The sequence below is a fragment of the Phlebotomus papatasi genome, chromosome 1 (genome assembly GCF_024763615.1).
Source record: "Phlebotomus papatasi isolate M1 chromosome 1, Ppap_2.1, whole genome shotgun sequence".
In the NCBI taxonomy this organism is placed as follows: Eukaryota; Metazoa; Arthropoda; class Insecta; order Diptera; family Psychodidae; genus Phlebotomus; species Phlebotomus papatasi.
This window is the reverse complement of record NC_077222.1, coordinates 8989065-9002691: the sequence shown is the minus strand read 5'-3', so window position 1 is coordinate 9002691 and position 13627 is coordinate 8989065. Positions and strand designations below refer to the sequence as shown.

Sequence of the window (13627 nt, the reverse complement as noted above, 5' to 3'; positions counted from 1 at the left end):
CTGACTGTTCATTGTTGGTCAATGATGCAATAATTGAACGTGTGAGGCTTTTGGTTTTCTGAATGGTGAAAATTTATTAGGCAACACTATACTCTCTCCAAGCCCTAAAAGTTCTCTTTCTAGAAGAAAATTGTGACGTAGTTTGTTGCTCATTTTCTGCTGCTGCAGTCTACTTCTCTCTCGCTCACTCTATGTTGTCCTATTTCGAAAGCATACATTCTCCAATAAAGTGTTGAGAGGAGAATTTTTATTTATTTGAAGTACCGAATGAAAATTAAAAAATTAGGAAAACAAAGAGGGTGATAGAGCTCTTTAGCTTTGCAGAATGCTCGACCTTTAAAACCTATTTGCAAATCACTGTAGAACATTGGCCAATAATGGTAATCAAAGAATTAACCAAAAATCAATCTATTGGTTCCATCATTGGTTCAAATTAGTTGAAATTCCTTCAAGAATCGGAGACCTTTCAAACAAATTCAAATTCGTTCGAATCGATTAATAAATGTGCTATTCAGAGCTTTTTTAAAATTTGTTATTGAAAAATCTATATGATTTTAGTGTTATTTGCTGTGATTGAGCATTCACTGAACAGAAATATAATTGATAATGAACCAAAAGATCGCAAATTTTCTAAAAATTTCAATTTTTGCTTGTCGAAATGTCCATCTGTTCAATATTCAAAATATATCGTCGCTTTCATCAACAAGTGTCGTAACTGCATTTTGTAGATTTTCAGATTATTTTATGACATTTGAAATCAAGTGGCATTTTCCTCCATTTCCTCAATATTTTCAAATTCAGAAAAGTTTTAATTATAAAAAAAAATGAAATACGTTTTTTTATTTGAGTGATGATCGGTGGTATTTTTAGGTTGAACCTTTGAGAAATTAAACTTTAAGTTCTTTTGTTTTCTTTGAATTGCATTCTTGCTATTGTTTTTTTTCAAAAATGTTAAAGGGATGACCTTATAATTGTGAAATAGTAAGCAAAATTATTAAATTTTATTTAATTCAATCAGGGGCCTCTCGACATTTCATTTTTCCATACGTTTTTGCATAGAGGCACTGAAGACTATTGGCAAGTTTTTTCCTAAGGAGAATTGACTTATCAGTCTGATATATTTCGAAATCGTGCATTAAAAGCTATCTAAAAATACATATTTCATTATGCTCGCCGAAATAATACAAAAACTACGAGCAAATTTGTTTAAGTCGTGGTGCAATGTCTGCAAAATTTTTACAAGGAAAAGTGAAAAATATCTTCACTTTTTATTAGGCTTGATGGGCCCCTGATTCAATCTTTGAATATTTTTTAAAAAAAATAGGCAAAGCGTCCCAGCTTTGTGGACGGCTTGAACTTACGAGAAAGAGCTCTCAGTAAATTATCTATCTTTATCGATTCATTGCCGATTGAAAACTATATGCTGTCGGGTTGAAGATTTCCGGGTCTAAAAAAAAAATATTAAGTCAAATCGGCTGAGAAATAGGCCCTCCAAAGTGGTTAAAGTTCGACGTTCGAAAATTCGATATCGAAATATTTTTCAAACATACCGCCAAAAAGAAGGTGAAGAAGGAAAGTGTAGGGAAAAATAAACGTCTACAGATAATGGTCATTAATGGAAGGAGGGGCTACCGAAAACCGAAAGTCGATATCTCCCACTGTTACTGCTCCAGACCGATGACAAGTTGAAAAAGCGGATTATCTAATTACTTTTTCTTGAGTTCGAGCAACTTGAGTTCAAGCATGTATTCTTACTTTATTTTTTCCCTTTTTTTAAGCGTACATTTTGAAAAAAGCGAATAAAACTTTACTAGATAGAATCGATGTTAAAATAACGTTTTCTCATTGTGATTTTCGATTAACTACATTTTAGAGCTAATTTTACTTCTATATTTAGGCATAATATTCAGAAGAATTGTCCTCTTTTTCAGGATGACTTATTCTTTTGATCCTAAAATTTACTTTAAAAAATACTTAAACTAACTCTTTTTCAAATTGAAAAATGGATTGACTTTGCTTTTTTATGTTTATTTTTTTACTGTATAATTATTATTATTTTTTCTTGATTTAGAGGTCTCGATGTTGCGAGATACTCGAATATATGATGCACTGCACATGTCTTCATGAAGCACTATTGGGCATTTTTCCATTTGATATTCCATATGAACATTGTAAAACGAAAATCATCTTGACTGAAGTTTATTCTTAAATTAAAAACACTTAACAATACACTTCAGTCGAGATGAAATTTTGCATTGAAAAAGGGTAATATATTTACTTTGATATCCTTTGAGTTCATACAACTCATCGGTAGACTTGTTTCAACTTTACAAGTGTTTTTTTTTTGTGTAGAAATACTTCAATTTTTTCATGTTTATTACAGAAGTCTTTAGGGTAACTTTTTTCTTAAACAGGGACATGACGTTTCCTATGTTTCCCATATGTTTCTGGCGCGCCGAAAAAACTTTTGAGTTTATTAGCTGTTTTCTGTGATTGTAGAAAGAATTAGCAAATAACACAAATACAAAATAAAAGCCAATTTAATATGGAATAAGCAACCAAAAACCCCAAATTGGCAACCTACGTAGTTTTGCAGATATCTCGTAAAATGTTTACGAAAACAGGAAAAATTTACACTAAAACTGGTCGCATTTTTCAGAGCTAATATCACCCCCCTATTCTCAAGGGTACCTGTAATCTCTAATACACCAGAAAAGTGTAATTTTTACACCGATTTCGCATTATTGCCGTAATGGTAAAATTAACAATACAGGAATGGTATTTTATCATTTTTGGATTGTTCTAAATGCATTAAAGTGTTTTTCTTGAACGTGTTAGTTATTATTGTTTTTATTGTAATTAAACTAAATTAAATGTTTTAACTTAGTTAAAAATAAAATTGGCATTTTTTAACTAATAAAATACAAATATTTAATTTTATTGAGTTTTAAAAAGGTACGACAATAACATATTGGGCATAATCTGATGAAATTGACAATATTTTATCAGAATAATTGCGTTATCTCAGAATTTGGTTATTTTAGAAATTAAGAGAAGTCAAAGGGAAATTACGACAGTAAATGACAGAAGTGACTGAAGTGACAAATATTCTAAAATAAAATTTGTTCTAGTCCTCTTCGAAATATTCTTAAAAGCATGATTTTGAAGAGGAAAAGGGAATGAAGATCATATCAATAATCTTGGAGTGTAATCATAGTGGGTCCCCTGAAAACCCTAAATCGCTATCTCAAACCGTTTGACCTTTATATTTAACGATCAATGGACAGATGATTTTCGCAAAACGTCACAGTTATTAAAAATTATTAAGTAAAAGACTTACATATATTGCATTCTCCGTGGAGTGCGAGCAATAAATAGTCCAGCCAACACAAAGTTGATTCGAAGAGAGAGATACAGAAAAAAAGAAGGTCTCTGTGCAATTAAAATAGATTTAGTATCTTGGGAAATTTACACTCTTAACTAGCATAATATACATGAATTCTTAATTAATAACGTATATTTTTTTCTCTCTTTTTTTCATTCTCTTCTCATCAATGCAAACAATTTGTACGTCACATGCAGTTTTTCATTGGCAAGCAACAATTATGGGACCGGTGAGTATTTTAATTTGATAAGAGAATATTTTTAGTTAAATTAGTATTGATTGGGTTTGAGACTAATTGGATGTTTTTTTTTCTTTGACTCTGCAGCCTGATAGTCCGTATCAAGGAGGTGTGTTTTTTCTAACAATCCACTTTCCAACAGATTATCCGTTCAAACCGCCAAAAGTGGCTTTTACAACACGTATATATCACCCGAATATAAACAGTAACGGATCAATTTGTCTTGATATACTAAGATCTCAGTGGTCACCAGCATTAACTATTTCAAAAGGTAAGTAACTTAATTTTAAATTAATTAATTTTTCAGTCAAATTGCCGGGATTTTCCTCAAGAATTTGAACTTTCTACGAATTTTATTATTGCTCATTGTTTTTGAATTTGGAACGGTTTATTGCCGAGTTCCATTATTCTAGTTTGTTACCGACTCGTCGCGATCCTGAAATAAATAAGACGTCGGATTTTTGGTGAACCAAAGAAACAATCTCGACTCGATACGATTAATAATTTGGCAAATTTTTGAAAGTCGATTCGCATAGACGATAAATGGAAGAAAAGTCCGCCTTTTACTCATTCTGGGAGATATGCCAAAAATTAGAATTTTTGGTCGGAAAGAGATCATTAGAGTACTCAAAACTAGAAAAGTTCTCGAACAATATTCGCCCACTGACGGTGGGGTGTCATCGAAAAACGAAAGTCGATATCTCTTACCGTTTGGCCTCTAAGTTCATAATAATCGGTTGATTGACAGGTCGAATTTTATCCAATTCAAATAAATCGTCTCTTCAAAATGGAAGTGTTCTAATTGCGTTTTCTTTGTATCTGCAATCGTATCAAACGACACGTCATGATGCAACGCTAGCAAAAAATTATCGGTTGTATCAGTACCTATGCTAATTGCATTTGCTTTGTGTTTAATCGTTGTAAACGACGCACCGCTGCATGGCATTTCCAACGTATGCAGACACAAAGCAAATGCAATTAGCACAGTTTCCGATCCAACCGATACTTATCAAGAATCGATCTTGTCGGGTAAATGACAGAAATTAAAATTCATAGATCATTTATGCTATAATTTGTTTACAATTGTTGACTGTTTTTCGTATACGAAAAACAGTCTGAGCAAAAAAAAAGTTAAACTGCTTCCTCAGCGTACGTTTTTCCAAATTTTACTTTAACTGTAATAAATCCATTGGATACCAAAATAGAATTTTTATACCAAACTGGAATCATTTACAGCAAGAATATGCACTATTCTATTAGGAAATTCGCTAATACAACCGACAATCTGTATATTTACAATTAAAATGGGTAGCAAAGCGTTCCAGGTGTTGCGAAGTGCTCGAACTTGTGACTCAGAAGCTATACCTGAAAAGTACTTTAGTTTCATTGCCAGTTTACCGGTTCTCAACCGATTTGAACCGATTCATAAATCATTCTAACGGTGCTATCACACTAGAATTTTTATAATTTAATTTTAAATTCAATTGAGCCAATTGAGAATTATAAGATTTTTAGAATTTACTTGAAAATTCTCACAGCCGGGAAACATTTTTGCAAGAAATTTGCTCAATTTTAAATAGTGCGGCGAAAGTTTTTATTGTATGATAGTACTTAATATGTCTTATAAGTCACTTATCTGTTATGCAAAAGAATCCCCAAAGCCAGAAGAAAGGGTTGTAGACAAAGGGGCTCATGAAGAGACTCTAATACAGTCTTGTTGAAAAGTATAAAGTCATCCCAACTACGATTTCTTGACACAACAATTTCCTTCGAATGGATTTGCAGGAACTTAGCAAATTAATCCCGATACTGAAGCTTCACTCGCGTACAAGTTTACAACTAATCACTGTACTTATTTTATTTATTTTTTTGGCCACAAATAATAATTAATTACGAGTGAATAAATTTAATAAGAACAATTTGGTACAAAAGGCTACTTGTTTAACTGCAATAAAATTGATATTAATGAGCAATTTTAACATTTTAATTTGCTGAATTTAAATTTAATTGAGCAATAACATTTATGCTATTTTAGCATATTTAAACATGTTTTGGTGGGCCAAGTATTAGTTTATATCAATAAATAAGCGAAAAACTATCAATCCAAATGATTTTTAATGCAAAATAACGCATAGGAACAATTCATCTGGAAATTAAATTGAATTTACAAATAGAAAAAATCCTAGTGTGATAGCACAGTAAGGATCCCACAAAATAGGTAGTTTTAAGAATAATAAAATTGATTTTCGGACAAAAAATTAACCATCAGTATATCACCGTTTCATAACCGATTGGAATCAGTTCAGTTTTATCGGAAATTCCAAGACCTTTCCAACGAGCAAAAACTTAATACCTGTTTATCTTTCAAAACATTACTTTAGTCATTTCATAGGGAATTATCAATAAGAATTCCTTTATCGTGTACGACAAGAAGAGGATATTTTGCTGATATGCTTCTTATAGGGGGAAGTGGGGAGGGCACCTTGAAAAGTGGGGCACGTTTGAAATTGTGAATTTTCTCCTATGTTTTAGTGAAACTGAGCCATATCAAAACGTAATTTAGCTTCTCAATCTGTTTGTGCAGCTAAATTATATCACGATACGGCTCAATTTTATTTGAAAACAGGTAAAAATCCCAATTTCAAAGGTGCCCACTTTCAAAGATACCTTATTTCCCCCTAGGCAGCAAGGGATAAAGCCTTATTTGTAAAGGGTCTAAGTTTTAAGATTCCTCAAGTAGCTCAATTTCTTTTTAGGGCAGAGTCACATTGACAATAAAATGCTCGCAGTGGCCTCACCGTATTTCGTTAATTTACGCATTTTCATTGCAATTCTTACGCAAATTCTCGATTACCGTATTACCTTATCTCATAATCGGTAGCACTAGGTGAAAATAATATAAAAAAATTGAAGAAATAAAACGAAAATGCAATATAAACGGTGAGCAAAAAAACTACGATTAATTTCTCTTACAGTTTGTTCGCTCACCGTTTATCGTATTTTCGTTTTATTTTTTCAATTATATTACTTTTACCTAGGGCCACCGAGTATGAGATAAGGTAATACGGTAATGGAAAATTTGCATAAGAATTGCAATGAAAATGCGTAAATTAACGAAATACGGTGAGCAATTTACTGTCAATGTGATTCTGCCTTATTACTAAAATGTTGTAGTTTCTTTTATACTGTTGGAACGACAGTTGTAGACTGTTTATCGCCTGATAGCGCAGTTTTTTTAATTTTGCAAAGTAACATTTAGAAGCGTTTGATAAGAACCTAAAATTCGTCTCTAAATCCTCTTACGATATTGGCTGTTGGAAGAGACAATTGCTCCATTTATCTTTTGAATTTCTGCAATAAAATATCTCCGAAATTTTACTTTTTGTTCCTCAAGAGAAGAAGACACATTGTAGCAATTTTCTTCAACTATTCCTGTTTGTTTTTCTTTGCTCACGATGTCTCTTAACTCTCAAATCTCTGCAATCGCTCATAGAAAAACAAAAATCTTGCACATACGACGGCGTTGTCTCTGCCTTGTCTTCTGCTCTTTTCTTAGTTACGCGCGGGTATATATCATTTTGGGTTTGGCAAATGCGCATGTGCCGTTATTCGGTGTAAATTGAGGGATATTTTTTTCTGGTGTTACTTTTTTTCCTGTAAAAAAAAAATCTTTCAGTCAACGTAATTCAATACTGAGCAGAGAGTGCGTTAAGTGCAACTAATTGGGGAGCGCGTGATCGGCAAATGCTAAAATGGTGATAGTAAAGATCTAACTGAGAGAGAATTTCTCTTAGGGACATTGTCACAGGTATTGCAAGCGTACAAAGTCAGAAAAATCAATATAATTCTCGATTTTTAATTTATTACTTTCTCATTTATTATTACATGGTGCTACTTCATTAAGATACAAATACTTTGGAATGATTAGATTTCAATCAACGTAATGCTTTTTACAGAACTAAAGAGATGGATAAGGGCTTAGAGGGTGGCTTAATAAGGGCTTAAGTTTGAAGATTTAACCTGTGTTTGACTCCAGTTATTAATGGTTCATTTTATTTTTGTAATGTACGTAATTGCAATTTCTGTCAATTAACCATTTTAAAGACGTCTAATCTCTTTTGGAATCAAAAATAATAAATCATGTAGCTAAACCTGAAGCCTCAACTTTACTATCTATATACATAAATCCAATGCAATTTATATTCCGATTTAATTATTTAATTTTTATTTTGAAGCATTATCTTAACGCAATTTTAATAAAAAAAATTACAGATACAAAATACTTTTGAAAGAGAAAAGGAATTAATGAAAACACTGAGAAAAAAGAGGGTGCGATTAACTTTTTTCCTTCATAATTTTTATCACTTTTTAGGTGTAAAAATATATCAACATTTTTTAATGTTAATTTTACACTTTTTGAGGGTAAAATCAACATGAAAAAAGGGTAACTTTAACCCCCAATACACCTAAAACGGGTAATATTTACACCGATTTCGGATCAATACTGCAGGGTAAAATTAACATTTCCGGAATGTTATTTTAACTTTTTCGGATTTCTCTCAGTGAAGGTATTATACTTATAATGCATAGGTATATCATTACCTTCTTTTGGGATGCTTTTTGAATTTTCCTGATATTCCTTTCAGTTCTAAAACTTGAAACAGTTCTTTCAGACATGAGCCAACCCGTTTGCCAAGATAGACCTTAATTAAAGCCTGAATTAAGCCCTTATTCATGCCTTGAAACCCAAATAAGCTCAGGCTGATTCTCGAGAATATTTCGCTTGTAAAATTTGGTAGTAAAAAATGAGAGAACTTTTAATTGGCTAAAAGGCCTCAAATTACAAAAAAGAAAATCTTAAAAGATTTATGAAGATCTAAATTGTATCATAAAATTCCTATGTTCTTACATAAAAACATTTTTTCAGCCCTGTTAAAAAAGGCCTTTAAAGCGAAAGCAACTCTACATACTTTTTTTTTGCTGAGAAAATACATTTGGTTTATATAATTTTACGAAAAATAATCGGAAAAATATTTTTTCCATCGAAATGGTGGAAAATAATCTTTGTCGATAGAGAATGAAAATGACCGTACGGATATTGTTTCAGCCTACCATCTAATCACGGAGAGATGCAGCAGAGAAGCGACACCAATGCATACAGTAAACTCACAGCGATAGTCAATCCCATTTCTAGCTGCCTAAAATGTTTTGACAATCCTTTCGCCGAAGTTCATATTCCCATTACTTCCTCGTTAAAATGAACATGCAGCTTTGACTCATGCAAAATGAAAACCCAGTTCATGCTCTAAGCACCTCAAATATTCTCGAGAATCAGCCTGAAGTCTATTAAGGTTCTCAATTTCAAGAAGTCCTAATAGAACATAGCCCTTGCGTGAGTAATGAAAAGGGCATTGTTTTGCTTACTCACTTAAGTGGTCAAGTCCCAGGGTTTTGAGGATATTGTCCCCTATGTTTTTCCATCCCGTTCGGGGACGCCCCTCCTTGGCTTCTCCGGATTTCGCTCAGAGTTTCCTGGTTATTTTCTCTCCAGGCATACGGCAAATGTGACCGAGCCAGCTAAATCTCGCCCGAATAGAGGCCACAATGTCGGGCTCTCCATGAAGCTCCTCCAGTTCGAGATTCATCCTAGTTCGGAATTCCCCTGTAGTTCCGTTATAGAAAGGCCTGTAGTTTCGTCGTATGACCCGTCTTTCAAAGATCAGCAGCTTTCTCTCTGTGCGGGTCTATGGTACTGTTTCCAGGCCATAAGCAATGACTGGCTTCAGTATGGTTCTGTATATTTTGACCTTTGTTGATCACGAGTTGTTCCGTGATCGAAATATCGACGAGAGTGTAAAGTAAATTCTACTCCCTGCCGCGAGTCTTTCGTTAATCTCTATTCCGACTTTATTACCCGTCGTGAGTACCAATCCGAGGTATCTGAAGTCCTTAACGACCCCAAAATTCCACTCGTCCAAAGTTACATTTTTACAGAATCTGGATGATCTGTCGCCTCGCTAGTGACAATGTACTTCGTTTTACTTTCGTTGACCTAGAGTCCCATTCTCTTAGCTGTTGCGGTTAGCCTAACAACGGTTCATGTCAATGGCAAACGGACTTGCCGACATCAAATCCCTCACCGATAGGCCCTCAATATTCATTGAAATGATACTGCTGCGGTTACTTCGACGAATGTTTCCTTAACCGCGAGTGTGGAGCAGCGGTCCATGATATTGATGTTGTCCTCATAGGCCAACATCTACGAGGACTTATAAGAAATGCATGCCCTCTCATTACACCCAGATTTCCTTACCGTACACTCCAGAGCGAGATTGAAGATGATCGGGGAGAGAGCATCCCCTTGCCTTAAGTCCGAAACCACTCTGACACTGTTTTGCTTGCAAATCGGAAAAGGTGGAACTAAACTAGTAAAAAGCTTAGATAACCTTATGGTAGTTGAGTGGCTTTCAAAGTTCAAGCCACTTTTTCACATTTACATACAGATTTGTATGGAAATTTTTCTGCATTCGTGACCGTTACGCGATATATGTCACAACTGAGGTGTGCCTTGTACACAGGACTTTGTGCCTTATAAACAGGGATAAATATTCTGTATTTCCATCTAAAAAGTTTTTCTTAACTCGAAGTGTAATCTGAGTTTGGAAGCAATTTATGAGTTGGCTTCAAAAAAACCTTTAGCCAGGGGCTTATATCTTAGATTCTTTACAGTGGACCTCGGAGTGCTTGCAAATCAGGGTCATTGCAACTCGGAATGCGTGAAAATTCGATTATGAGTTGAAGTTTGGGGGTAAAGAATAACGTAGATTAAATTTTTCGTATCAGAAAAAAATGAATGGTTAAGATCTTAAATAAAGCCTATAGTGTTAAGTATTTAATAAGGCTTTGGCTGTAAAACTGGGTGTAATTTATCGGTGAAGGATTGGGTAGGCCAAATTCCCCAATTTGGCTTCCCCGAAGCCTGATCATAAATCCTTAGTGCACAATACAGGCTTAATGTTCTGAATCTATTTGGGCCTTAACCCTTTAACGACGAGACAGTTTTTGCGGACCGAAAATCAGCAATAAAAATGAAACCAATGAACAAAACAAATAAAAGGTCTTATATCTGATCTTCAAGAAGCCAACAGAGTCTGATTTGGTGTATCTTTTGTCTCTATGAACGATAGGGACAAAAATAGCCCAAAAATTTAAGTATTTTTTTTTAATAATACTAATGAATGATAATTATCAATCTAATGAAAAATATTATGTTTGAGTATTGTAGTTTCATTTCCCAAAATGGTTTGCTTAAAAAAAATTGGAAGTATAAAAAATAATTCAAATCAATTTTCAATATGAGAATTTAAAAATTCGCCATTTTTAAGCTTAAATATTTAGTATATAGCAAATAGCTGGAGACTTCCAAAAAATATCCTAAATTCCTTCAACCTTCTATTTTGCAATTACGAACAATCATAAGGAAAAAATAACTTTATGTAGCCAGGAAAAAATATTTTCTTTATGGGACACCGGTGTTCCAATCGTCCTTAAAGGGTTAAGCTCCTTAAAAGGTTAAGCTAAAGTTATCTATTTTTAATATTTTTGTGATAAATCTGTATCAGATACCTTGGTATTACTATTGAAATAGCTGTAGTCTCGTTCCTAAGACTCCTTTTTCTTGATGAATTGACAAATATGTTTTCTGAATGGTTAATTTTCTTCGTAATGGATTTTATTGTTAGGCTAAGCTTCCTATAATCCTTGAGTTTACTTAAATGCCTATGACCTCTAATAATCACAAATTCGACTATTGAATTTAATTTTAAATCAAATCTAAAGCGGTTTTCAGGCTAGAAGTTTAGCCCAGTTCCCAAACGTCACAAAATCTTAAAATGCATCCTATTTTATTGTTTTTAGAATCTAAATAATCATTTTCCGTTAACATTCAATCCAATCATTTTAGTCAAAATTTTACCAAAAACCTTTGCTGATATGTAATTTAGAGAAGTTAAGCCACATGACTACTTAGGTCTGGAGCCTGTATAAGATTCAAATTCTTCACTAATTCTTTATCATGAAAATTTTATTTAAGATCGCATGAATAAGATTAAAATGATTCACTTTCAAGGAACAGTTGAATCTTTCTAGAAGGATCAAAACAGTGATGCAATACTATTTAATACCAAGTAATACTGATCTTAAATTGCTTGACAAATAAGAAAAATATAATCAAGTTCGATTTAGTTAAGATTAACGGCCAAATTGGAAGTTCTTGAGAAGTCTTTAACCTCTATCTCTCTCGCTGGAAAATCCAACATTATGATTTTGTGTAAAAATCCAGTTTTTCAGCATTCAAGGTGATTAATGATGAGTCATGAAAGATGATTCTTAGTAAGCTATATCGCAAAACTAAATTTAGTACTGATTTCTTTGGGATGTTTTGATAAAAATAAATGGCAAAATCCGTGCTGTTTCAGGAAAACAATTATAACGATTAAATTAATTTTTTAAAGTATTTCAAGAAAGAAAGAAGCATTTTATTCACACATAACAAGCGCATTGCTAAGCTGTTGTAGTTGCCTTGTTACAAGCATAGTGTTGCTGCGGAGAGATAAGATAAAGAAAAAGGGGGCTATTTTGTATGCGAGAAGAGAAGAGAGAATTACTGCGAAAAACGCAATAAAGTTTTTGTCGCATTTTTCAGCTATTGTGACTCTATCTTTCGCTCAGAAGAAAAAGACTGTCTCCTCTGACGGAGGCAGATTAAGAACAGAGATTATTTAAAATGTTTATTGCTCGAGCTCCCAAAGAAAAGGGTAATGTATACAATTTCTTGAATTTTCTATACCTTTGACTTTCCGTGCTCGATCCTTCGGGATATTTAACCCTGTTTGGCGGTTTGCTATGAAATGTAAAGTAGAGGTCAAACGGTTTGAGATAATGACTTGGGTTTTGAAGATTGTCTAAGCGGATATTTCATCCATATAGGGGAGAGTGGAGTTGTATTGGACAGAAGTAGTTACAGTGAACTTGGCTTTCAAAAGTAAAATGAAAGGAACTAAACCGTTACGTACTTGTAAGCGTCATTAAAATGTATCTTGACTAAAAGAATGGATATCCTAAGTTTTATTGTTTAGATTGGGCAAACCAAACTATTCGTAACAAATGAATTAAAATAGGAGTTTTTTGTCTCGCAATCTAGGTTCTTCTATTTCATTAGATCAGAAAGTTATTTGACTAAAATACCCAGCAAAACTTCGATCTGCAATTCTGCACTTTTGAAATTTTAACGTTTCTTGTCATTCAATCGGATACTTCGTGTGGCTTCGGGATTGTCGTGCGACTTCGTGAGCATCGCGAATTTCTTTCGTGTTTTCTAACCATTTTCTTCCCCTTCGTATTTTCTATTATGGCTGATTTAATAATATTGTTTTATAACATTATAATAATATTGTAAAAAAAGAGAGTATTCACGTAAAATTGTTGAATAAAAATTGAATTTTAAATAAATTGAAATACATATTTTTATGTAGTTAAAATAATGTTTAAAAACATTAGAAAGGGTAGAAGAAATGTAGAAATCATCTAGGGGAAACTGGGGCACCACCAAACACGGGGTACCACCAAACACTGCGATTTTTTAATCGGATATTGAATATCAGAGGATAAGACCGATAGGAATTTATAGGCACTATAGGGATGCTTGTCCATTGAAGGAATGGTCGAGATAGTCCAAGTAGTTTAGAAATAAAAATTACTGTTTGGTGGTACCCCGTGTTTGGTGGTGCCCCAGTTTCCCCTAAATACTCTAAAGAAATTCTGCCGATAATTTTAAAATTTTCTATAGAAATTCTGCAGAAAATTCTGCAGAATTTTCATACAACGATCGGATCCACCTTAGAACAAAATTCTGCAGAAGTTCTGCTGATTTTTCGGCAGTTAGTAATTCAAATCTGACGAATTTCTGCAGAATTCTGCAGAATTTGCCGGGTGGGTATTTTCTT

At 33.3% G+C, this 13627-nt stretch overlaps 1 protein-coding gene across 1 annotated transcript in view; it reads left to right on the top strand.

Annotated features, from left to right (window-relative positions):
* The window catches only part of LOC129798723 (ubiquitin-conjugating enzyme E2-17 kDa), a 33099-nt gene that overhangs the window by 9907 nt on the left and 9565 nt on the right, over window positions 1-13627 (top strand). Inside the window, exons 3-4 of the mRNA XM_055842031.1 lie at window positions 3583-3614; window positions 3711-3894. Of these exons, the coding sequence (XP_055698006.1) occupies window positions 3583-3614; window positions 3711-3894 (216 nt within the window). The remainder of the gene's footprint in view (window positions 1-3582; window positions 3615-3710; window positions 3895-13627) is intronic.